This window comes from Carcharodon carcharias, chromosome 20, assembly GCF_017639515.1.
Source record: "Carcharodon carcharias isolate sCarCar2 chromosome 20, sCarCar2.pri, whole genome shotgun sequence".
Lineage (NCBI taxonomy): Eukaryota > Metazoa > Chordata > Chondrichthyes > Lamniformes > Lamnidae > Carcharodon > Carcharodon carcharias.
In genome coordinates, this window is record NC_054486.1 from 23,957,080 (window position 1) to 23,983,750 (window position 26,671).

General features: G+C 42.9%; 1 protein-coding gene across 2 annotated transcripts in view; it reads right to left on the reverse strand.

The window, feature by feature from the left end:
* Positions 1 to 560: 560 nt before the first annotated feature.
* Positions 561 to 26,671, reverse strand: part of exd2 (exonuclease 3'-5' domain containing 2) — a 43,034-nt gene continuing 16,923 nt past the window's right edge. Inside the window, exons 4-9 of one of the 2 annotated variants that reach the window (XM_041215082.1) lie at positions 20,242 to 20,371; positions 14,287 to 14,615; positions 12,699 to 12,805; positions 8,331 to 8,466; positions 6,924 to 7,280; positions 561 to 1,733 (exon numbers count right to left, since the gene is read on the reverse strand). In XM_041215082.1, coding sequence (XP_041071016.1) covers positions 1,517 to 1,733; positions 6,924 to 7,280; positions 8,331 to 8,466; positions 12,699 to 12,805; positions 14,287 to 14,615; positions 20,242 to 20,371 — 1,276 coding nt within the window. In that variant the 3' untranslated portion in view covers positions 561 to 1,516. Of the gene's footprint in view, positions 1,734 to 6,923; positions 7,281 to 8,330; positions 8,467 to 12,698; positions 12,806 to 14,286; positions 14,616 to 20,241; positions 20,396 to 26,671 lie in introns of both variants that reach the window. The other variant, XM_041215081.1, reaches the window with a different exon arrangement.

The following is a 26,671-nucleotide window of genomic DNA, read 5'->3' on the forward strand; positions in this document are numbered from 1 at the left end:
CAGGCAGTGAGTTAGAGTGAGAAAGGTTTTCCTCTTCTCCCCTGTAATCCTTCTACCAATCACTTAACAACTGTATAATGGGAAGGGTTTTTTAAAACCTACCTATCTCTCTAACGTCCTCCAGCCCAACATCTGTCTGAGGTCTCTCCAAACAACCATCCCATCCCAGCCCCACACTCTGGCCCCTCGCGCATCTCCAATTTTCATTGCTCCACCACAGGTGGTCTTGCCTTCAGTTTCCTAAGCACAGAGCTCTGGAATTCCTTCCCCCTCTCCTCCTTTAAGACACTTCTTACAATTTATCTCTTTGACCAAGTTTTTGGTTACCTGTCCTAATATCTCCTTATGTGGCTCCATGTCAAATTTTGCTGGATAACACCTTGGGATGTTTTATTATGTTACAGACACAAGTTTGTTGTTTAGCGATGCTGTTTCAAAGAAAGCAAGATGACCAGATACAAAGGGCTGTGAATTAGTGGCTCAAGAGATCATCTGCTCATGGGGTGAATTTGGTGCTGGTTGATGGGCATTTGAAAAAACATCCACACATGAAGCTATTATTTTGTAATTGTAAACCATGTGTTTATTGAGGGCTCAAGCATGATGTTTTTCAGATCATAGAGAGTTTGCCAAGGCGAAGGAGCAGAGAAGTTCATGCATCAAATCTAGTGAGCATTAACCCGAGACATGATTACAAAGGGTGGACATCTGCAAAGTGTTGATGAAGGAGCTTCTTTCTGTGGAAGGACTGGCTCAAATTGGACCCGCGGAACTATGCAAACTGGAAGTGACATTATTACGCAGAAATTTTCACTTTCCAACACTGCACTGGGAGATTGTAATTCTGAAAGTGCTTGTTGCTGATGAGTATAAGATACTTGGAAATCCATAAGCTTTCTGGGGGATTACTGAGAATTGGCTTTGACTGTGGCACCGTGTAAAAGTTAAAATGTCTTTTACTGTTCTAGCAACTTTTGGGCCAGCAACTATTACAAAGTCTAATTACTCGATACTTAAACCCCACAGACAATAACTAACCTTCAGAATTCCAGGTGATTTGGTCATGATAGAACCTCCACTCACAGTGCAGACTATCCACCGTTAAGAATTGATGCCTCTTCCATGTAGAAGACTCCCTATTCATGTGGTACAAAATTTTTTTTATTTAAAAATGAAAATTGAATTGAGTTTTTGTTTAGTAAAATCCTAATTTAAAAATGTACGTTAGGTGACATAGTACGATGTCCATTATGCTTGCAAAGCAGGTCTCTGGTATCTGTTTTGAATCTGTTCCCTAATAATAAGTCAGAGACCAGCCTTAGTGTTTCATCTATCTGTTCATCGTTTCAGTATCACTCCCCGCTTTCAAAAATTTTTTAAAAGAAGCTTGCAGTCCTTCCCAGTACTTTATGAGCAGATTGATGCATGTGCTCTCATGCATCAATGAGCGTTGTTCAGTCTTGAGAAACAATTGCAAAACAAAAACACAGAATTGAATGGCATACGCCTTCTTATTTCACGTCAATTCAATCTTCAAGTCCTCCCCATACTTGCGGATGAGCTTGCTGTGATTGTGATCCACAGACCACAGAGATGGAAGGTGCCGGGGCCGCATGTAGTCCAAGAAGTGCTGTCGCCAGCGTTTCTCCAAAGACATCAGGGCTTGGAGCCCACCAATGGCACAGGACTGCGTCACCTTCAGACCATGAGGGACATAGTTCTCGTTGAATATCCTGAGGGAGAGAAAGAGAAACAGATTGCAGAATCGGGAGATATGCATTGTTGTTCTGTTCATATGTCAAACTCCATATTAGATCATAACTCATATTAGAATGCAGAAGCTGGATAAGTACATGAAGTCGAACGGAATACATAGTTACGCCAGTGATGTAGCCTCCACAACTCTCTGTGGTAGAGAATTCCAGGCATTCACTCCAAGAAGAAATTCCTTCGCATCTCAGTTTTAAATGATTGTCCCCTTATTCTGTAACTATGTCCTCTAGTTCAAGATTCCCCCACTAGTGGAAACATCTTCTCAACACCTACTCTGTCGAAGCCCCTCAGAATCTTTTATGTTTCAATAAGATCACCCTCATTCTTCTAAACTTTAATGAATAAAGGCCTAACCTGTTTAGCCGCTCTTGATAAGTTAACCCCTTCATGCCAGGAATCACTTTTGAACTACCTCCAAAGCCAGTATGTCCTTTCTTAAATATGGGGACCAAAACTGTACAGTACTCCAGGTGCTGCCTCACCAACACAGTGTACAGTTGTAACAAGACTTCCCTATTTTTAAACTCCAACCCCTTAGCAATATAGGCCAAAATTCCATTTGCCTTCTTAATTACTTGCTGCACCTGCATGCTAACCGTTTGTGTTTCATGCACAAGAACACCCAGGTCCCTCTCTGCTGCACTTTTTTGGAGTCTCATGGCATACCTTACAGATAATGTCCCAGACACAACCATCACCATCCCTGGGTATGTCCTGTCCCGCCGGCAGGACAGACCCAGCAGAGGTGGTGGCACAGTAGTGTACAATCGGGACGGAGTTGTCCTGAGAGTCCTCAACATCGAATCTGGAACCCACGAAGTCTCATGGCATCAGGTCGAATATGGGCAAGGAAACCTCCGGCTGATTTCCATGTGCTGCCCTCCCTCAGCTAATGAATCAGTGCTCCTCCATGTTGAACACCATTTGGAAGAAGCACTGAGGGTGACAAGGGCGCAGAATGTGCTTTGGGTGGGGGCCTTCAATGTTCATCACTAACAATGGCTTGGTAGCACCATTATTGACTGAGCTGGCCAAGTCCTAAAGGACACAGCTGCGAGACTGGGTCTGCAGCAGGTGATGGGGAAACCAACAAGAGAGAAAAACATACTTGACATCCTCACCAACCAACCTGCCGCAGATGTATTTTTGTGACTGGCTGCCTGTGTCCAGTGGGGTTCCACAGGGATTGGTATTGGGTGCCTTGCTGTTTGTGGCATATATAAATGATTTAGACTTGCATGTAGGAGGGTTGATCAGTAATTTCGTGGATGACACGAAAACTGGTGGGGTGGTAAATAGTGAGGAAGATAGCCTTAGATTACAGGAGGATATAGACGGGCTGGTCAGATGGGCTATCAGTGGCAAATGGAATTTAATCCGGATAAGTATGTGGTGATGTACTTGGGCAGGACAAATAAGGCACAGGAATACATGATGAATGGTAGTACCGAGGATCAGAGGGACCTTGGTGTGCACGTCCACTAGTCCATTAAGGTAGCGGGAAAGGTAGATAAAGGTGGTTAAGAAGGCATATGGGATACTTGCCTTTATTAGCCGAGGTATAGAATATAAGAGCAGAGAGGTTATGCTGGAACTGTATAAAACGCTGGTTAGGCCACAGCTAGAGTATTGCGTGCAGTTCTGGAATCCGCATTATAGGAAGGATGTGATTGCACTAGAGAGAGTGCAGAGGAGGTTTACCAGGATGTTGCCTGGGCTGGAGAGTTTTAGTTATGAGGAGTGTATAGACTGGGGTTGTTTTCCCTGGAGCAGAGGAGATTGAGGGGGGACATGAATGAGGTGTGTAAAATTATGACAGGCATAGATAGGGTAGATAGAAAGGAACTTTCCCCATGGTGGAGGGATCAATAACCAGGGGGCATAGATTTAAGATAAGGGGCAGAGGTTTAGAGAGGATGTGAGAAAGAATTTTTTCACCAGAAGGTAGTGGGAATCTGGAGCTCACTGCCTGAAAGGGTGGTAGAGGCAGAAACCGTCATGAAATTTAAGAAGCATTTGGATGTGCACTTGCAATGCCATGGCATACAAAGCGATTGGCCTAGTGCTGGAAAATGGGATTAGAATAGTTAGGTACTTGTTTGATCGGCACAGACTTGACGGGCCGAACGGCCTGTTTCTGTGCTGTGGATCTCTATGGTTCTATGAGATGCATATTTCCATGGCAGTATCGGTAGGAGTGATCACTGCACAGTTGTTCTGGAGAAGAAGTCCCACCTTCACATTGAGGATACCTTTCGTGTTGTGTGGTACCAACGTGCTAAAGGGATAGATTTTGAACAGATCTAGCAACTCAAGACTGGGCATCCATGAGACGCTGTGGGCCATCAGCAACAGCAGAATTGTACTCGAACACAATCCGTAACCTCACGACCCTGCACATCCCCCACTCTACCATTACCATCAAGCCAGAGGATCAGCCCTGGTTCAATGGAGAGTGCAGGAGGGCATGCCAGGAGCAGCACCAGGCATGCCTAAAAATGAGGTGCCAACTTGGTGAAGCTATAACACAGGAGTGCTTGCGTGTCAAATAACATTAACAGCAAGTGATAGACAGAGCTAAGCAATCCCACAACCAATGGATCAGGTCTAAGCTCTGCAGTCCTGCCACATCCAGTCATGAATGGTGGTGGACAATTAAACAACTCACTGGAGGAGAAGGCTCTGCAAATATCTCCATTCTCAATGATGAGGAAGCCCAGCACATCAGTGCAAAAGATAAGGCTGAAGTATTTGCTACAATTTTCAGCCAGAAGTACCGAGCATATGATCCATCTCAGCCTCCTCTGGAGGTCCCAGCATCATAAATGCTAGTCTTCAGCCAATTCGATTCACTCCTCATGATAGCAAGAAATGGCTGACGGCACTGGATACTCCAAAGGCTATGGGCTCTGACAATATTCCAGCAATAGTACTGAAGACTTGTGTTCCAGAACGTGCCGTGCCCCTAGCCAAGCTGTTCCAGTGCAGCTACAACAATGGCATCTACCCAGCAATGTGGAAAATTGCCCAGCTATGTCCTGTACACAAAAAGCAGGACAAATCCAACCCGGTCAATTACCACCCCATTAGTCTGCTCTCGATCATCAGTAAAGTATTGGAAAGTCATCAGTAAAGTAATGGAAGGGGTTATCAGTGCTACCAGCGGCACTTACTTAGCAATAACCTGCTCACTGATGTTCAGTTTGGGTTCCACTAGAGACATTCAGCTCCTGACCTCCTTACAGCCTTGGTTCAAACATGGAGTGTGGCATCAAGGAGCTCCAGCAAAACTGGAGTCAATGGGAATTAGGGGGAAAACACTCCACTGGCTGGAGTCATAACTAGCACAAAGGAAGATGATTGCAGTTGTTGGAGCTCAGTCATCTCAGCTCCAAGACATCACTACAGGGAGTTCCTCAGGGTAGTGTCCTCGGCCCAACCATCTTCAGGCTGCTTCACCAATGGCCTTCCTTCCATAAGGTCAGAAGTGGGTACGTTCACTGGAGATGATTGCACAATGTTCAGCACCATTTGCGACTCCTCAGACACTGAAGCAGTCCATGTCCAAATGCAGCAAGTTCTGGCAAGTAACATTCGCACCAGGCAATGACCATCTCCAACAAGAGAGAATCCAACCATCACCTCTTGAAGTCCAATGGTATTACCATCATTGAATCCCCCACCATCAACATCCTGGAAATTACCATTGACCAGAAACTGAACTGGAATAGCCATATGAATACTGTGGCTACAAGAGCAGGTCAGAGGCTAGGAATCCTGTGACGAGTAACTCACCTCCTGACTCCCCAAAGCTTGTCCACCATCTACAAGGCACAAGTCAAGAGTGTGATGGAATGCTCCCCATTTGCCTGGGTGAGTACAGCTCCCACAAAACTCAAGAAGCTTCACAATGTCACCGTCTAGGATAATGCAGCCTGCTTGATTGGCAACACATCCACAAAAATTCACTCCCTCCACCACCGACGCACAGTAGCAGCAGTGTGTACCATCGTCTGTCCTCTGAGGTGGAAAAAAAGCATTCTATGGCACTACTGGAAGAACAACAGGGGTATTCACCTGTGTCCTAGTCAATATTTATCCCTCATCCAAAACACCTAAAACATGTTATCTGGTGATTATGCCATTGCTGTTTATGGGACCTTGGTGTGTCTGGTTACCAAAACTGGCTACCAAATTTCCCTGAATTGCAACAGCGGCTACACTTTGAACATACTTCACCTTCATGAAGTGCATCAAAACACTCGGAGATCATGTAAAGCTCTACAAAAATGGAAACCTTTTATTGCAGAAATTGAAAATTTTTTTTCCCAATGTATAGAGGAGTAGAAGAGGTTGGTTAGGTGATGTTTTTTCAAAAGCAAAAGTAAGTATAAAGGGATTGACTCCAAGTCCAATACTAAACACAAATTCAATTCAGTAGGAAAGTTAATTGGTTCCTTAGTGCACATAAACAAAATGGATTTTAAATGGTGAGTATAGGAGTCAAAATGAATGCCTGCCATTCAAAAATAGTATATGCCTCATCTATCAGGAGACACACACACATTGCATAACTTTTGATCCTTTTTCATGAATCCTTTTCCAATTTTCCACTAAGCGCTCCTGTTGATCAAGGCTCCACAAGGGAAAGCAAGCAATTGAAAAGTTTAATCCTTAGCTGCACCAAAAACTGTTCACTCAGCAACCTGTGCTCCCTGACCTACACTGACATGCAGTCTGGCGATGCCTTGATCTTAAAATCATCATCCTTGTGTTCAAATTGCTCCATGGTCTCACCCCTTCGTATCTCTCATAACCTCTTCCTGCCCAAATACCCCAGGGTCTCTGCTTTCAACCAATTCTGGCAAATTTCCAATTTCCATTGCTCCACCAATGGTTGCCATGCCTTCAGCTGTCTAAGCTCTGGAATTCCCTCCCTAAACCTCTGCATCACTCTCACTCTTTAAAATCTACCTCTTATAGACAAATCTTTAGATCACCTGTCCTAATGTCTCATGCTGCTCGCTGTTAAATTTTGCTTGTTAAGGTTCCTGTGAAGGACCTTGGTAACATTATTGCCACATTTAAGGCACAATATAAATGCAAACTGTTTGTGGTAATTGTACATTTGGAATCAAGAATTTTCTCACCGGGTTTCCAGCGATGCTCCTTCTTCAAGGATCTCTCTAGTCAATGTCTCCATACCGTAGAAAGCCTTAAGGACACTCTGCAGTTCTTCCCTCCGAGCCTCAGGAAGGCTGTCAGCATGCAACAAGGCCCGTGCTCCGGAACGCACCTGCCTGCGGACTGGGTCCTCCAGCAGACGGATACTTTCCTCACAACCGATTGGTGCATTGAACTCCTCAGCTAGCTGCTGTTTTAGGACATTGTCATAATAGTTTGAGGTGGCATGGCAGGCAGTGCACAGGAGCAGGACGTCATGAGAGCTGTGGTCTTTCATTTGGATGGGGAAGTGTCTTCGGTATTCATGGGGAACAATGTTCTTCCTGAAGAAACACAAATCGTCACAACTACGTTATTAAAATTCAGTAAAAACATTATGTGGGTTACACAAAGTGACAATACAATTTTGGGCCAGAATGAGGGTGATTGGGTAATTCTCCAATCAATCACACCTCAAGTAACTGGGATTAATTTTATATAATTTGTGTATTCATCACCTCTGTGCTCACTGACCAGCATTGGCATCTGATCTGGCAACACTCAATTTTAGAAAAACATGCCGCTTTTCAAATGCCTCGATGTCTCACTGCTTCTTTTCTCTTCCTGTGCCACAACCCTCGAAGATCTCTGCACCGATCCAATTTTGACCTCTTGCACATTCTTGATTACTGTCTGCCCACCAGTATGGTCGGGCCTTCAGTTGCCTAGGCCCTAAGCCATGGAATGCTCTCTTTAAATCTGACACTCTCCCTCCTTCTCATCCTTTAAGAGGCTCCTTAAAAACCTAGCTCTTTGACTAAGTCTTTGATTATTGTAGTTACAAGAGCAGTTCAGAGGCTGGGAGCACCTGGGCGTATCTGGTAAAGAAGCTAGGTCCACCATCAACAGCTGTGTCTTCAGCTGCCTAGGCTCGAAAGCTCTGGAATTCTCTCCACCTCTCTTTTTCCTCCTTTAAGAAGGTTCTTAAACACTACCTCTTTGGCCAAGCTTTTGGTAAACTGCCTTAATATTTCTTCACATGGCTCATTGTTAAATTTTGTTTGAGAATGCTCCTGTAAAGTGCCTTACTTTCACACTTTACAATGTTAAAGGTGCTATACAAATGTAAGTTGTTGTTGTTCACCACTTCAATGTCCTGATGTTGGAATATTCTGATATTTCAAACTAGTTGGAGGCTGATATGGAAATGCTGAAACAGTTAAAAGCTGAAGCAAACGTTTAGTCTAACTCATAACAAACGTTACACAATCAGATCAGACAGGCAAAATATTCCATTGTGTTCTTTGCTAACTAACAAGTATGGTCATGTACTTTGTACTATGTTGGCCATTCAGGGCAGGTGAAAGGCAGCAATTGTTTATCCCTGTGCTCACCTGATGTAAGACTCTCTCTTGCCACACACAACACATAGGTTCTCCTTGGTTATCAGGTAATAGTCTTCCTGAGACTCAGGTCTTCCTGATGGTTCAAACTTCAACTTCACAACAAATGGGTCCTCGCTGATAAGCTCTAAATGAAGAGCAGATGACTGTTCAAATTCAAGATGTGACTTCAAGAGGAACAAAAACAGATCTCAGCCATTACTGGAGTTAACAACTTGCAGCACGCTTAAATCCTAGAAGTACCTCATTGGATTCTTTTAAGAGCATGAATGAATTAACATTCTTAAAAATTAAAAATAGATAATTTGTTACTGGGTCCAAGAGTAGGAAATAGGGGAAGGGAAAAGAGACAGGGAAATGAGAAGAACAAATTACAGGAGGGCATTAAAAAACTTACAGAGTGGGTGAATAATTAGCAAAAGCAGCACAACACAGGTTAATGTGATGCTGCACATTTTGGTGGGAAGAATAGGGAAGTCACTTATTACTTGGAAAGGTCAAGTTCATGTGGGGTAGAGGAACAATTACACCAATCACTAAAGTTGCATCACAGGTTAGCAAAGCCATAACAAAAGCAAACCACGCACTGGGCTTTATTTCTGAAGTGATAGAATTGAAAAGTAGAGAAGCTATGCTAAACCTGCATCAAATCTTGGTTGGACCACAGAGAGTGCTGCCCAGAATTCTCGTTGTCATATTATAAAAAGAATTAAGAAGCACTGAAAAGGCACAGGGGATATGGTGGCACTGGAGAGGGGATAGAGGATACAGAGGCACTGGAGAGGGGATAGAGGATACTGGAGAGGGTATTTTCTTTTTTATTTATTCATTAACGGGATGCGAGCTTCGCTGGCTGGGCCAGCATTTATTGCCCATTCTAGTTGCTCTTGAGAAGGTGGTGGAGAGCTGCCTTCTTAAACCGCTGCAGTCCACGTGGTATAGGTACACCCACAGTGCTGTTAGGAAGAGAATTCCAGGATTTTGACCCAGCGACATTGAAGGAACGGTGATATATTTCCAAGTCAGGATGGTGAACGGCTTGGAGGGGAGCTTCCAGGTGGTGGTATTCCCATCTATCTGCCACCCTTGTCCTTCTAGGTGGTAGAGGTCATGGGTTTGGAAGGTGCTTTCTAAGGAGCCTTGCTGAAGTCCAGCAATGCATCTTGTAGATGGTACACACTGCTGTTACTGTGTATCAGTGGTGGAGGGAGTGAATGTTTGTGGATGTGGTCAAGCAGGCCGCTTTGTCCTGGATGGTGTCAAGCTTCTTCAGTGTTGTGGGAGCTGCACTCATCCAGGCAAGTGGGAAGTATTCCATCACACTCCTGACATGTGTCTTGTAGATGGTGGACAGGCTTTGGGGAGCCAGGAGGGGAGTTACTCTTCACATGATTCCTAGCCTCTGATCTGCCCTTGTGGCTACAGTATTTCTATGGTTATTCCAGTTCAGTTTCTGGTTAATAACCCACCCAGGATGTTTATAATGGGGGATTCAGTAATGGTAATGCTATTGAACATCAAAGGGAAATGGTTGGATTCTCTCATGTTGGAGATGGTCATTGCCTGACATGTGTGTCATGAATGTTATTTGCCAGTTGTCAGCCTAAGCCTAGATATTGTCCAGGTCTTGCTGCATTTGGACATGGACTGCTTCAGTATCTGAGGAGTCGCGAATGGTGCTGAACATTGTGCAATCATCAGCGAGCATCCCCACTTATGATGGAAGGAAGGTCATTGATGAAGCAGTTGAAGATGGTTAGGCCGAGGATGCTACCCTGAGGAACTCCTGCAGTGATGTCCTGGAGCTGAGATTCTGACCTCCAACAACCACAACCATCATCCTTTGTGCTAGGTATGACTCCAACCGGCAGAGAGCTTTCCCCTGATTATCACTGACTCCAATTTGCTAGGGCTCCTTGATGCTACACTCTGTCAAATGCGGCCTTGATGTCAAGGGCAGTCACTCTCACCTCACCACGAGAGTTCAGCTCTTTTGTCCACGTTTCAACCAAGGCTCTAATGAGGACAGGAGCTAAGTGGGCCTGACGGAACCCAAACTGGGCATCCGCGAGCAGGTTATTGTTAAGCAGGTGCCGTTTGATTGCACTATTGATGACCCCTTTCATCACTTTACTGATGATTGAGAATAGACTATGGGGCGGTAATTGGCCAGGTTGAATTTGTCCTGCTTTTTGTGTAGTGGACATGCCTGAGCAATTTTACCCATAGCTGGGTAGATGCCAGTGTTCTAACTGTACTGGAACAGCTTGGCTAGAGGCACGGCAAGTTCTGGAGCACTAGTCTTCAGTACTATTGCTGGAATATTGTCAGGCCCATAGCCTTTACAGTATCCAGTGCCTTCAGCCGTTTCTTGATATCACGTGACGCAAATTGAATTGGCTGAAGACTGGCATCTGTGATGTTGGGGACCTTCGGAGGAGACCGAGATGGATCATCCATTCGGCACTTCTGGCTGAAGATTATAGCAAATGCTTCAGCCTTGTCTTTGCATTGACGTGCTGGGCTCTTCCATCACTGAGGATAGGGTATTTGTTGAGCCTCCTCCTCCAGTGATCTGTTTAATTGTCCACCACCATTCACAACTGGAAGTGGCAGGACTGCAGAGCTTAGATCTAATCTGTTGGTTCTGGGATCACTTAGCTCTGTCTATCAGTTGCTGCTTTTGCTGTTTGGATGAAAGTCATCCTGTTGTATAGCTTCACCAGGTCGACACCTCATTTTTAGGTATGCTTGGCCCTGCTCCTGGCATGCCCTCTTGCACTCTTCATTGAATCAAGGCTGATCCCCTGGCTTGATGGTAATGGTAGAGTGGGGGTATAAAGTAGGGTTGTCCAAATCGGGGCTGCATTGCAACCCCCGAGCTCTCTGGACTTGGCTCGACAAACTTGTTGGACATTCAAATGGCTTGCATTTGAAAAACATATATCTTCTCTTTCCAATCACCGGCTGGTTTCTCCCTGCATTTGTTGCCGATAGGCAGGGGAGAGCGCACGCATGAGCTAGGGGCAAGCAGGTGCGCCCGAAAGGGGGGGGCAGGCGCACCTGAGAGCGAGGGGTGAGCGTCCGCTACAGCGAGGGGAGCAAGGGACGTGTGAGCAAGGGGCGCGCGCAGGAGCGAGCGGCGTGCGTTTGTATGCATGCGAGCGAGGGGCACGTGCACGTGCATATGAGAGAGGGGCGTACATGCCCATGTATGTAAGAGAAAGGCACGCGCGCACATGAGAGCGAGGGGCGAGTGCACGCATGTGAGCTCAGCGGCCCCTTGAGTAAGAAAGAAATTGAAATGTGCCCCCCTACCACGTGAAAAGATTGGACAAGGCTAATAGGGGACATAGAGGCACTGGAGATTATACAGGGTATGCAGAGACACTGGAGAGGATGTGGGGGATACAGAGGCACTGGGAAAGAATACCAGAAATGTGTGGTTATATATATCAGGAAAAGGATTGACAGGCTGGGTCTCTTTTCTCTTAAAAAGGCTGAAAGGTAATGGAGGTCTTTAATATGATGAAAGGTTTTGATAGAGTGGATATAGAGAGATGTTTCCTCTTGTGGGAAGAGCATAACTAGAGGCCATCAATATAAAATAGTCACCAAGAAATCCAACTGGGAATTCAGAAGAAGCTTCTTCACCCCAGAGAGTGATGAGAGTGTAGAATTTGCTACCACAGCGGTTGAAGCAAATAGCTTAGATGTGTTTAAGGGGAAACCAGACAAGCGTATGAAGGAGAATGAAATATGGTTATGATTGTAGATTCAGATGAGAAAATGTTGGGAGGAGGCTTGAATGGGATTGCTTGGGCTGAATGTCCTGTTTCTATGCTGGACATCCCATGTAATTAATAGAGAGGTGGTTTGGGAGAGGGCGAGATCAGTAGTGGGGAGGGGGGTGTGGGGGAAGATTGGGAGGGGGGTGGTAGGAGTGGGGTGGGGGTTTCAAGAGTTGTGGGGAAATCGGGTGGAGGGGGGCGAGGTTCGGGGAAAGGATCAGGAAGGGGAGGGGATCGTGATTGGGTCGGGGATCAGGATGGGGCGGATCAATTAAAACAGGGGCCTTTCATTAAATGAATTCAAACAAGAGAAAGGTCTAACAATGAAATGTCAACAAGAACATAGATGCTAACAACTAAAGAACAATTAATGATAGGTCTCTGCCAATCAATCTAAGAATGATTCAGAATGTCCCATGCAGCTATTGACCACCAAGTCATTTTTTTACTGGTCCCCACGAGCATTTTCACTTTCTTTCTGTGGTTCATTACTCGGGGCAGTGACAGCATAGTTCACTCTCTCAGAAAAGGCAAGTCTCTCTTTCTCCCATAGTGGAGGCAAACCTACCCCCAATGCCCTTGTCTATATACCATTGAGCCTTCTTCCTGTCGCAGGTGCACAGAGGTTGTCCATCTGGAGCATGGAGAAAACAGTTGTCATATAGTGGCGATTTCCTGCGAACAGTGAAATAAATAGCAATCACTTGAAGTAATAATCGGAACCCTCTTCTTATACTGCACAGGCCCTGAAAGATCAACTGCCATCAATGGTATAGATCCACACGCCAACACAGGTTTACGTTCTAATTGGAGGCCAATCCAAAAACTCAAAGGGTGAAAAATCATTTTTGGCAGTTAATGAATGTGCAAGTTTCAAAAGACAATTGGTACTCAAAGGTTAATATGCTGCGTTTAAATTCAGCAGTGTGCGCCAGTGGCAAAACACTTGTTTTGGCTGTTTTTTTTTAAGTGCAGTTCACTGCTGTTGTAACTAGTTTCCTTTGAGCATCCTCCCCAACTTGAACATTGCTGAAAATAGACACAAGTTGTCAAAGTTTTCTGTCTTACATTCATCAGGACAATTCAAATGTAAAGGGAACAACAATTTATACTGCACGAGCAGAGAGTGCTGTTTTGTTCGCAATGGATTCTGATTGGTAGAGGCATTGCAATGGGGAATGCACCACTTAACTGAAAACTATTAACTGATGACTGACAGTTAACTGCCAAGCTTCATTTAAATTCAAACCAGGCAGGTTGACTCTGACTGGTCAAGGCATTGCCCTGGGGAATGAACCATAGAATGGCTGTCAGCTCTTTTGTTTAGTTGAAAAGGCACAATGTGTTTACAATTTTTTTTGTCTGCAAAAGACAGGGCCCTGCGTATTGATATATGTAACTTCTGGCATGCATAAGTCAGCCACACTGCAAGCCTGACTGATAACCCTAAATTGATTGTTAGTGTAATTCTTGGCGCACTCAGGACAGAGTTCACTTGCCAACCAATCAGCACTCTCTTCTCATGCAGTATAAATTGTTACTCCCTTTACATTTGGTACTTTTGCGAATTGTCCTGAGTGCAAAACGAAAAGCTTCGACAGCATGTGTCTTTTTTCAGCTATCTTTAAGTTATTGAAAATGCTACGCTTGCACTCACTTCCTTTACGCGCAACTTGATTCCCTGGTGTCATACTTTTGAAATGCTTTGCATGACAAATATTCCCCCTTTCGAATTCCTCTGTACAGATTTATAACGTGTTTGCCAATGTAATGAACATGGAGACTGACCACTGGATTTCTATATATTTCTTTCTGTGAACATTTTTCACCTGCCTTTTACAGCCCCCACCAACTAAATTTGATGTTCAAATTTAAAAGCTTAAATTAAACAAAATACATGTTTCACAACAATTAAGCTGTCCTTTAATGCTTGCTAAAGTTTCACTTGAAGGCCTCGGCTTCCATTAAAAGCCTAGGCTTTGAGCTGATAATTTTGCCCAGATCCAAGACTCTGCGAACTATATTCATATTATGTAGTCTGAGCATGTGCTGTGTATTTAATTTCTCAGGATGCACAGACAGTGCTGCTCAGTCCCAAGTGCAGATGCACTAGATGGTTCAGAATTCAAGTTAGCAAACAAAGCGCACCCTTTTACCTGGCAGAATATCCCACCCCCAGTGGTTTGTGCTGAATTTTTCTTGGGTCTTGGGTGTTCAGATCTGACAGAGATTTCTGGTTGGTCCCAAGCTTCTTGTTTCGTCGTCTCTGCTGAGAGTTTGTCTCTCTCATTCCATCTTCCCCTCTGCTACCGCCCATTTTGCCCTTAAATGGAATATCTACCAGGCCCTGGCACCGTGCCAGCATCCGCCTCCATCTGGGCTCACATTCAGATGAGGTACCATCTTCAAGTGGTGCAGAACTGAATCCCAGCAGATGAAAGAACAGAGCCACAGACACCTGGGCATCTTGTGCAGCATATGCTACCTGACAGCACAAAACAGAAAGTAAGACATGGACTTAAAACATTAACTAAAACCTGCAAGTAGATATGAATACACTTCCTGCATGCGACAAGGGATTGGTTGGTGAAATACTGGTAAAAGAGGAACAGGAGCAGGCGGCCATTCAGTCCCTTAGGCCTATTCCACCATTCAATCAGATTAAGACTGATATGTGACCTAACTCCATAACCTACCTTTGCCCTGTATTCCTTCACATCTTTGATCAATAGAAACCAATCAATTTCAGATTGTTGATCTCGCATCAACTGCCATTTGCAAAAGAGAATTCCAAACTTCTACCAGTCCCCTAGTCCTAGATTTACCAACCAGCAGAAATAGTTAACCACCCAATCAACTCCTTTATAATGCCTTGAAAACTGCAATCAAGCTCACCCTTAATTTTCCATATTCCAAGAAACAGGACCCGAATTTGTCTAAACTCTCCTCATAACTTAACCTTTTAAGTTCATGTATCATTTTAGTAAATCTATGCTGCACTCCCTTCAAGGTCAATTTATCTTTCATAAGGTATTGTACTCTATGGTTATCTAACCACGGCAGTGAACAGCTGTAGTGTGGCTTCTAATCCTTTACATTCTAATACTCTAGAAATAAAGGTCAATATTCCATTAGCCTTTTTAATTATTTTTAAGGCCTGTCTATGACATTTTAGCGATCAATGTAAATGGCCCTCCACTGCTTCTAGCTTTTCACCATTTAGAAAATACTCTAATCTCTCTATCTTGGGTCCAAATGGATGACTTCACACGTGCCTAAACTGAAATCCATCTGCCACCGTTTTGCCCACAACAACTTATATTTATATCATGCCTTTTATGTAATAATACATCCCAAAGCGCTACACAGGAGCATTACAAAACAAAATATGACACCGAGCCACATAAGGAGATATTAGGTCAGATGACCAAAAGCTTGCTCAAAGAGGTGGGTTTTAAGGGGTGTCTTAGAGGAAGAAAGCCAGGTAGAGAGGAGTAGATGTGTAGGGAGAGAATTCCAGAGCTTAGGCCCGAGGCAGCTGAAGGCACAGCCACCAATGGTGGAACGGTTAAAATCTGAGATACGCCAGAGGCCAGAGTTAGATGAGCGCAGACATCCCAGAGGGTTTGTGGGACTGGAACAGATTACAGAGATAGAGGGGTGAGGTCATGGAGGGGTTTGAAAACAATATATTTGCTCCCGATCAAGCAACATAAGTTGGTGAGTACAGGGGTGATAGGAAAACAGGACTCAGTGCGGGTTAAGACACAAATGGCGAAGTTTTGGATGACCTGGATGACCTCGAGTTTACGGAGGGTAGAATGTGGGAAACCAGCTAGGAGTGCATTGGAATAATCAAGCCTAAAGTTATCAAAGACATAAATGAGAGTTTCAGCAGCAGATGAGCTGAGACAAGGTTGAAGTTGGGATGCTAGGGAAGTAGAAATAGTGCTATTATTTTCTAATTACTGTTAATTTGCTTATGTTTATTTTGGCGAGTCCCCATGCCTGATTCAATATCAGCTTTCTGGGGATGTCTGGCATGCTGACTTCTTCTGGTGTGAATACTGATTTAAAGTAATTATTTAACATGTTCGCCATTTCCTTGTTTTCACTTATTAAAATTGTCAAGCTTTTAAGAGGCCCACATTACTCTTAACTTTTCTCAATTCTTTACTCTATTTCCTAAAATAATACAAAAGCTTTTTGTGTTGATTTTGCAAGTTTCTTTTCCTACTATTTGTAGCTTTTACAATCTGTCTTGTCATCATTTGCTGTTGTTTATAGTTCACCAGGTTCTGAGTTACTTTGTGCATTCTTATGTTTTTTTATTTTAGTTTTATGTTGTCCTTTACACCTCAAGTCGCTCATGGCTTTTTTTCACAAGTAGACTTCTTGCCCCTAACATTCTGCTGCTGCACAGCTGCTACCAGGGGCCTATACACAATTCTCACCACAGCCTTAAATCCTTTTTTTTTTGAACACCTCCCATTGACCTTCTGTCATTTTAGCCATTTTTAGATTTGCACTCTTCTATACGGATAATTTCTGCCTCATCCTGTTGAAGTCGGACTTACCTACATCTAGAATCTTAGAAGCTGTTTTGTGTTGCCCTCTTTCAAATACCACATTGAACGCAATGACATTATGGTCATTATTAGGTAAATATGCACACATCGATAAGGCTGTTAACAAAATCTGGCTCATTGCTCTACATTAAATCTAATGTGGCCTGCTCCTTTGTTGGTTCTAGAATATTTTACAGAAAACTATCCTGACACACACTCGAAATTTGCTACCTATCTAACATGAGCCTGTTTGCTTATCCCAATCGATGGGGAAGTTAAATTCCCCCCATTAAAATCTCTGTGCCTTTACTACATGCTTGTCAAATCTCTGCATTAACACATTCTCTCAATTCACTAATACCAGAGGGCCAGAACACAACTCCCAACACAGTCTTAAATCCTGTCCATTTCTTAATTCTACCCATTAAGTCTCCACTGCCTCTCACTCAAGTGGTATTAGGGAAATGTGCCATTTTGACATAGCTCATGGAACTGGTACAGTGTAGAGCTGGCTTCTCTTCAGTTAGTTATGGCTTAGTCATAACACACTCATTTTTGAGTCAGAAAGTCACAGGTTCAAGTCCCACTCCGAGTACTTATGCACAAAATCCAGGCTGATATAGGGGAGCAGTATTTAAGGGAGTTCAGCACTGCCAGAAGTGCCGTCTTTTGGGTGAGACATTAAACCAATGTCTGCCATCTCAGATGGGTATAAAAGATCCCATGGCAATATATTAAAGTGCAGCAACAGAGTTCTGCTCACTGTCCTGGTTTAGCCGTCAAACAACATTACTAAAAACTAATCTGGTCGTTATAGATAGCTGCTTGCGAGAGCTTGCTATGCACAAATTGGCTGCTATGTTTCCTACATTCCAACAGTGACTACAGAGTACTTGGCCCTGCATTTACTGAAATCCTAGTGACTGTAAATAGATTGGTTAGTGTGTGCTTAACAAGGAAACGTGACACTCAATTTAAAAAAAAGGTTTGAAACAACTACTTGAGGTTATTGCAGTACCAAACTAATACTGTACCCTAAACACAGTACCATAGAACCACAGGAAAGTTACAGCACAGAAAGAGGCCATTCAGCGCATCATGGCCAAATAAGAAAAAGAAAAAAATTAGCTGCCCATTCTAATCCCACCTTCCAGCACCCATTCTATAGCCTTGCAGGCTACAGCACTTTAGGTGCAGATCCAGGAACCTTTGAAATGAGTTGAGGGTTCCTGCCTCCACCATCAAACCAGACTCCGAATTCCAGATGCTCACCATCCTCCATGTGAAGAAGTTTTTCCTCATGTCCATGCTAATCCTTCTACCAATCACCTTAAACCTGTACTCCCTTTGTAACTGACCTCTCCACTAGGGGAAACCAGACATCCCTGTCTACTCTATCTAGGCCCCTCATAATCTTGTACACCCCAATCAGGTCACCTTTCAGGCTCCTCAGTTCCAAGGAAAACAACCCCAGCCTATCCAATCTCTCCTCATAGCTACAATATTCAAGCCCTGGCAACATTCTTGTAAATCTCCTCTGTACTCTCTTCCAGAGCAATTATGTCCTTCCTGTAATGTGGCAACCAGACTGTACACAAAATTCCAGCTGTGGCCTAACCAACATTTTATATCATTCCATCAATACATTCTTGCTTTTTGTATTCTATACGTCATCCATATGCTTTCTTTATCAATTTATCCTGCCCTGCCACCTTCAGGGACATGCACTCCAAGGTCTCTCACTTACTCTATCCCTCACAATATCCTCCCATTTATTGGATATTCCCCTAGTTTTGTTTGCTCTCCTCAAATGCATTACCTCACACTTCTCTGGATTGAATTCCATCTGCCACTTTTCTGCCCACTCAACCAAACCATTGATATCATTCTGGAGACAACAGCTATCATCTTCACTATCAACTACAAGGCCAATTTTTATGTCATCTGTAAATCTCCCAATCTTGCCACCCCACATATAAGTCTAAATCATTAATATGTACAACAAACAGCAATGGACCCAACACTGAGCCCTGTGGAATGCCACTGAAAACTGTTTTCTATTTGCAAAAACATCCATCGACCATTACCTTTTGTTTCCTATTGCTGAGCCAATTTTGGATCCAACTCGCCACATTCCTGTATCCCATGGGCTTTTAATTTTCTGACCAGTCTGCCATGTGGGACATTGTCAAATGCCTTGCTAAAATCCATTCAGACAACATCCACTGCACTACCCTCATCAATCCTCCTTGCTACTTCCTCAAAAAATTCTATTAAGTTAGTAAGACACGGCCTTCCCCTAACAAAACCATGCTGACTATCTCTGATTAATCCGCTCCTTTCTAAGTGACAGTTTATCCTGTCTCTCAAAATTGATTCAAATAATTTGCCCACCGCTGAAGTCAGACTGACAGGCCTAAAAGTATTTGGCCTATTCCTCGCAACGTTATTAACTAATGGCGCAACAGTAGCTACCTACATTTTTATAATGCCTTTATCAAAGTAAAACATTTGAAGATGCTTCACAGGAGTGTAATAAGATTAAATAGTTGACAGCCAAAGGGAACATTAAGACATGTGATAAGAGGACTTTTAAGGAGTCTCTCAAAAGAGGAGAAAGGGGTCGAGAGGCAAAGGGGTGTAGGAAGGAAATTCCAGAGTTCAGGGTTTGGTAACTGAAGACACAGCTGTCAAAGGTGGAGCACAGAAAGTCGGGGACACACTAGAAGTTGGAGATGCTCAGGAGGCCAGAGTTGGTGGGATGCAGAATTCTCTATGGTTTGTAACAGTGGTGGAGGTTACAGGGACAGTGAGGGATAAGGCTTTGGAGGGGTTGGAGCACAAGGGAGCCAAAGCAGGTCAGCAAGGACAGAGCTGGTGCGTAAGCAAGTAATAGTTAGGATACAGGCAGTAAAGTTATAGATGAGCTGAAGATTACAGAGGAAGAAAGGAGGCTAGCCAAGAGAGCATCAGAATAGTCCAAGTCTGGAGGTAGCAAATGCATGGATGGGGTTTCAGCAGCCAATGGGCTAATGCGGGGGCAGTGACAGGTCATGTTATGGAGGTTGAAGCTGTGATTGGGAATCACCACTAACGCCTGAAGGAGTGACTGGGCCCCATTCCAAAAGCCCAAAGGAAATGGAGTGTGAAGGAATTGACTTAACCTCTCAAAAGAAAATATGGAATAATATGCTTGCAATATTTCTGTGGTAAAGTGGAGTACTGTGTACCTTTAAGAGAATGTAGTTAGTTGACCATGTGACTGTATTGACCAATTGCTGCAAAGCGTGGGTTTCTTGGGTAACTGTAAGTCTAGAGCTGGAGCTGATTGAAGAAGCACACATGGTGTTAGTGCTCAGTTCTTAGTTCCAATAAACTACCAGTGTTTGTTCAGTTAATCGGTCTCTCTGTCTACATTGTTTCAAGCACCAACTAATGTGTTAATATCAAGGGGCAGCTAGCGTTCGCCGGGCAAAGCGAACCTGATAATCAAAAACATAAACATTTCAAATAAATTGATAGTCACTCCCTTAACAAGAGTACCTGCTCATCAGTGAGTTCTTCTGCCTCCCAATTGCTACATCGCAGGTGGAGGGACTTGTCGAGGGTAAAATGTAAGATGTCTTGAGCCAAGGACTTCAGACTGAGGGAGCAGGTAAAATTATTCTTCCTGCTATAAAACAAAAGGTGACCAGGGCTAAAGGCAGAAAATCATAAAAATCATGCTTTAAATGTAGCATTTACTAAACAGGCGGCAAGAAAACTCTGCACAGCTGATTACAGCATAGCAACATGGACCCTTTAAAAAAGTACAGTAATAAGTTCATACTGAAATCTGAAGCAGCAATACATTTAAACACTTGTAATTGAAATCTGGAGAAAGATAAGCCAAATAGCTCTTAGCCTCATTGCTTAAAATTCCAATACATTATACACTTTTAATTATATTGAAACTGTAATAGTTTAAATATCAGTCTTTCCATCACACAGAATTCCAACAGAACCAACACATTTCCCTTTCACTCACAATGAATGGAATTCCAATGGGCTCTAAACTTGCTCTAATTCACTCTATACTGGATTCAAACAAACAAACCCTATTCAAGCCAATCTCTTATATAAGTCCCACACATGTAAGCACATATTTCATTGAAAACTCAATGTAAGTGCTTGTAGGACCTCTGACTTTTTTAAGGAGGTGGTTCTGTGATAGGTATTTTCAATGCTAAAGGTGTCAAATTGTGTGACGCACAATAGTTGCTATTTTTTGGCAAAAGTATAATCACCCTGTGATTGTGCAACAAAGCACAAAATATTTTCTTGCATATTTTTCTAGCATTTTTCTTTCCTCAGTAACTGACATTGCTCACGTCCAAAAGCTTTACAAAGTTTAAAGAAAAGTACATTGATTAAATTTATGGGCTCTAAACTTGCTCTAATTCACTCTATACTGGATTCAAACAAACAAACCCTATTCAAGCCAATCTCTTATATAAGTCCCACACATGTAAGCACATATTTCATTGAAAACTCAATGTAAGTGCTTGTAGGACCTCTGACTTTTTTAAGGAGGTGGTTCTGTGATAGGTATTTTCAATGCTAAAGGTGTCAAATTGTGTGACGCACAATAGTTGCTATTTTTTGGCAAAAGTATAATCACCCTGTGATTGTGCAACAAAGCACAAAATATTTTCTTGCATATTTTTCTAGCATTTTTCTTTCCTCAGTAACTGACATTGCTCACGTCCAAAAGCTTTACAAAGTTTAAAGAAAAGTACATTGATTAAATTTATCTATTGAATTGTCTTCAGCATCTTTTAATGTCTTCATTCATTCGTTCACTTGAAATCTTTAGCCTCTCCCAAAAGCCCATGTTACAACTTGATACTTCTGTTCAGGGCTTAACAGAGTGCTACATTTGGATTTTGGCACTCCACTATGTAACATGTACCAAATGTCCCAGATGCATCACTATCATTCAGTTAGCCGTACTGAGGAATGTGTTTCTCAAGTTCCTAGCAATTTCTGCCCAGTAGCTTTTATTCAAATAATTTTGAAAACAGACAAACTATACTATGGTAAAATTTACAGATTATTTTTTCAAAAAGAGATGTGAGAATGTGACATAAAAATAAATGATTATGTTCTGAATATACATCTGTTGCAACTTTTGTTTTGTATTCTATGAAAAGTGAAATAAACTGAGGGAAAGGCTTCCCTCATTTAATAATAATTACATTTTCAAAAATGTTAAAAGTTTGTGCCAGCTAATTATCTCATTTGTGCTTTGCTAATAGAAAAGGTAAATTCTCATGCTATAATTTTTAACACTAAGGATAGCGCAAGAGAAAATAAAGGCAAACGAAAGGTTTCTTTATTTTAATTTAATTTATAAAAAAGTTTGTAGTTTGAAAGAAAATGTAGGTTATTTGAGGGGAACAGATAAAAAGGGAGGGCAGGGGAGAGGGAAACTCCCCCATCCTTGGTGGAAGTGAGTCGAAGTGAGGAGTTTGGATAGAAGATTATCAGTGAGCAAGAAGTGAGAGGGAAGGATACAGAGTTTGAGTGGGAATTTCAAGGGAAAGGACTGGGAGAGAGATAGGTGTGAGTGTGTGGTGGAAGAGGTAAAGATGTATCGAAGTGTGATGGGGGAGAAAACACAATGGGCAGAATTTTCCCCCCGTTGGGGGGGAAGTTAATGGGTGGGCACGTGCAGGCACGCTTCCTATCGGCGCCATTTTACGTGGGTGGGCCAATTAAGGCCCACCCAACGTGACGTCCGCACAGAAGCGCTATGTGCTCCCGGTGTGAGCAGGGGGGAAATGCCTATAATCGAGAGTACGCTCTTTCGCGTACACGCAAGAAAGAGCGCACTCATTTCCCTGAGGCTAAGTGCAGCCTCAGGGAGATCGCCTCTACTGTCAACAATATTAAAAATAGAAAAAAAATGCCCTTACATGTCCCCTCATGTGACAATGTCACTTGAGTTGGGACATGTTCATAATTTCTATAACAACTTTACTGAAATTTTTAAAACCCTACACGAAACCTCATCCCACCGTTGGATGAGGTTTCATGTTTTTTCTAGTTGGATGGACAGGTCCACTAAGTACTTTAATTGATGTCAATGGCTGATTTTGCTGCGCCCCCACCTTCCTGAAAATTTAAATGGGGTGGGGTTGAAGTCGGGAGTTCCACCCGACGTCATCCCATTTCATTTTACGCGTCGGCAAGCGGGCCCCGCCCCTGCTCGCCGACAGTAAAATCCTGCCCAATAAGTGGGGGAAAATATGCAAAGGCTGAAGCCACATTTTTCTCGCAGCCATCAGCTTGAATGTAGCAAGCAGCTGCTGTTGGCTCCTTTGCCCATAAAACCATAACAATGTCCCCCCACTCCCCACATAACTCAGAAGTCACCACCTTTGTGAGATGAAGGGAAAAAATGGAATAGAGTAAATTCTTGGTCTATTCCTTGTTAGCCCATTAAATGTGGAAGGTACTGAATATAATCTATTCATTATACATTCTATTCATAATCAAACTGAGAGCACAGCATGCTTCAAGAGTCCAATAGCATTTGTGAAAAATATTCTTTTTCATTTACACAAGTTGGTAAATGGATAATTAAAATGAACGATGCTCCATAAGATTTACAAATTGATTGTTTTCAACAGGGTTTTTAGATATTCTGATTCAAGCATAAAAAATAATTGGAGAAATATGCCCTGAATTATCAGGATCCAACAGTATCAATCATTCAGAGTCTCACTGGGTACTCAAAACACTTTCACAATGTAAGGCCTGTGAGGAGAGCAACTAACTATTATAGGTCAATGTGAATTATCTTCTCCTCTAAGATCCTGTCCTTTACAATCTGTTTCAGAGTCACATAAAAAAAATAAGGATTTCTTTTTATTCATTTACAGGATGGGCATCGCTGGCTAGGCCAGCATTTATTGTTCATTCCTAATTGCCCTCGAGTGGGTGAACTGCCATCTTGAACTGCTGCAGTCCCTATGGTGTAGGTACACCCACAGAGGCGTTAGGGAGGGAGTTCCAAGATTTTGACCCAGTGATAGTGAAGGGCTTCATTCCTTTCTCTAGCAATTAAGAGAGGCTGGACCAGAACATGCTCAACCTTGGTGCTGCAGCTGATACAAAGATGGTTTCCTACGACCTCTATAACATTGTCCGCCTCTACCCCTGCCTCTGTTCATGTGCTGCTGATACCACCATCTATGCTTTTGTTACCTTTAAATTTGACTATTCCAATAAGCTCCTGGCCTGCCTTCTATCATCCACCCTACATAAACTGGAGTTCATCCAAAACTATGCTGCCCATATCCTAACTCATACCAAGTCCTGCTCAACCATCACCTGTGCTCTCTGATCTACACTGGTTCCAGCCTGGCAACACCATAATTTTAAAATTCTCATCCTTGTCTTCAAATCTCACCATGGCCTTGTCCCTCCCGAACTCTAACCTCCAGCCCTAAAACCCTTCAAGTTCTCTGCACTCAACCAATTCTGGTGTTTTTGCACATTCCCTAATTTTCATTGCTCCACCATTGACAGCTGTATCTTCAGGTGTACAGGTCCAAAGTTCTAGAATTCTCACCCCAAATCTCTAACTCTCCTTTTTTAAGGCATTCCTTAAAACCTACTTCATTGACCAAGCTTTTAGTCATCTATCCTATTACATCCTTACATGGTTCAATGGTCAAATTCTGTTTGATAACATTCCTGCAAAAACTCTTGGGATGTTTTGCCATGTTCAAGGCATTTATATAAATAAATGCAAGTTAGTATTGTTGTGTGAAGCTACAGCTTAATGCTCCCCATGGTTTGGCATAAAGTTCTCATAGAAACACAGTCTAGTCTGGCCCCTCTCAACACTGAAACAGTTCATGTCCAAGAACTGAATGACATCCAGTGTGATACATCATCTCTCCTTCTCTTGGGCCCTATCTACAACATTCAGCTCTCAGAATCATAGAATGGTTCGAGCACAGAAGGAGGCCATTCATTCCATCATGTCTGTGCTGGCTCTCTGAAAGAGCGATTCACCTAGCCCCACAGTCCTACCTTTTCCCTGTAGCCCTGAAATTCTTTTCTCTTCAGATAATGATCCATTTCTCTTTTGAAGGCCTCAACTGAATCTGCCTCCACCAGATTTTCAAGCAGTATATTCCAGATCCTATCCAATCACTTGTAAAAATATTTTTTCTTGTACCGCCGTTGCTTCTTTTTCCAATCACCTTAAATTGGTGCCCTCTGGTTGTGTCTGCGCCAGCTCTTTGAAAGCACTATCCAATTAGTCCTACTTCCCATGCTTTCTCCTTAGCCCTGCTAATTCTCCTTTTCAAGTATATGTCCAATTCCCCCTTGAAAATTATTACATCATCTCCTTCTACTGTCCTGTCAGGCAGGGCATTGTAACAACTCACTGCAATAAAAAACTCATCTCATCTCTCTGGTTCTTTGACTAATTATCTAAACTCTCTGTCTTCTCATTACCAACCCTCCTTCCAGTGGAAACAGTTTATCCTTATTTAAACATCTCATCATTTTGAATATCTTTAATAGCCTTCTCTGCTCCAGGGCAATATTCCCAGCTCCTCTAGTCTCAGCATGTAACTGAACCGCGCATCCCTACATCTGTTCAACTAAATTTCTTCTGCATCTTCTCCAAAGCCTTGACATCCCTCCTAAAGTGTTTGATTCTACAGCATCTCCTAATATCCCTCTGTTTCTGGCAAAGTATTAACAACCAGTTAACCATCTGAAAAGCATCATGGGGAAGTTTACATGCTATAGTGACCATAAAAATTCAAATCCAAAATACTGTGGAAGTTGGAAACCTGAAATAAAACAGAAAATGCTAGAAACACTCGACAGATCAGGCTGCATCTGCGGAATGAGAAACAGAGTTAGCTTTTCAGGTCTGTGACCTTTATCAGTACTGCTTGATTAAAGATGCTGTCTGGCCTGCTGAGTAGTTCCAGCATTTTCTGTTTTTATTATAAAATTACAAATTGCTTTTCGGAGTAAGGGACATTCCTTGAATATGTCCAAATTTTGGCTCATGCCAATGTGTGGCACCAGAACCACTTCAAAAGGCACATTTGCATCTGTTTATGGTTAGTGATTGGGTCATAAGGAGGTAAAATGAAAAACAGGAATCACCCCAGCCATTATAGGACTGACCAAGTTCCTTCATTCCCCATCAAGCATGGCAACAGTAGGAACAAAGTATATGACGATCACATCACACAAACTTCAGACCGAATTAAATTTGAAGCCAGTAAATTTAAGTCCACTGGATCCACTGTCTCAGCACAACGTCTGTGATTTTCTGCATCTTTGCCATGTAGATTGTTTGCTGCACTGTCCATCAGTCTTTTCATGACCTGATTAGTCTGTGCTGTGCTGAAACTTGGACATGTTTGAGCTCTGTGATTGGTTCAACCATCTAGGAACAGCAGGACCACCTAGCATGTGGAGGGGAAAAATGTTGAATGAATGGCCGATACTAATACTCAAATAGTTAGGTCAAATGATCAAGGTTGGGCAATAATCCTCTAATTGAGTGTCAGCTGTGGCTCAGTATTGATACTCTCAACTGAGTCAGAACATATTGTGCTCAAGTCCTACTCCAGAGACTTGAGCACATAATCCAGACTATTTTAGTGTCTTGCGGAGGGAAGTGCCATGATTCAGGCGAGATGTTAAACAGGGGTCTCATCTGCCCTCTCAGATGGATAGCATCAGTAGGAGTGACTTCTGCACAGTCCTTGTGGAGACAAAGTCCCATCTTCACATTGATAGCCCACATCGTGTTGTGTGGCACAACTGTCATACTAAATGGGATGGATTTCAAACAGATCTAGCAACTCAAGACTGGGTACCATGGGGTGCTGTGGGCCATCAGTGGCAGAATTGTACTCAAACACAATCTGTAATCTCATGGCCC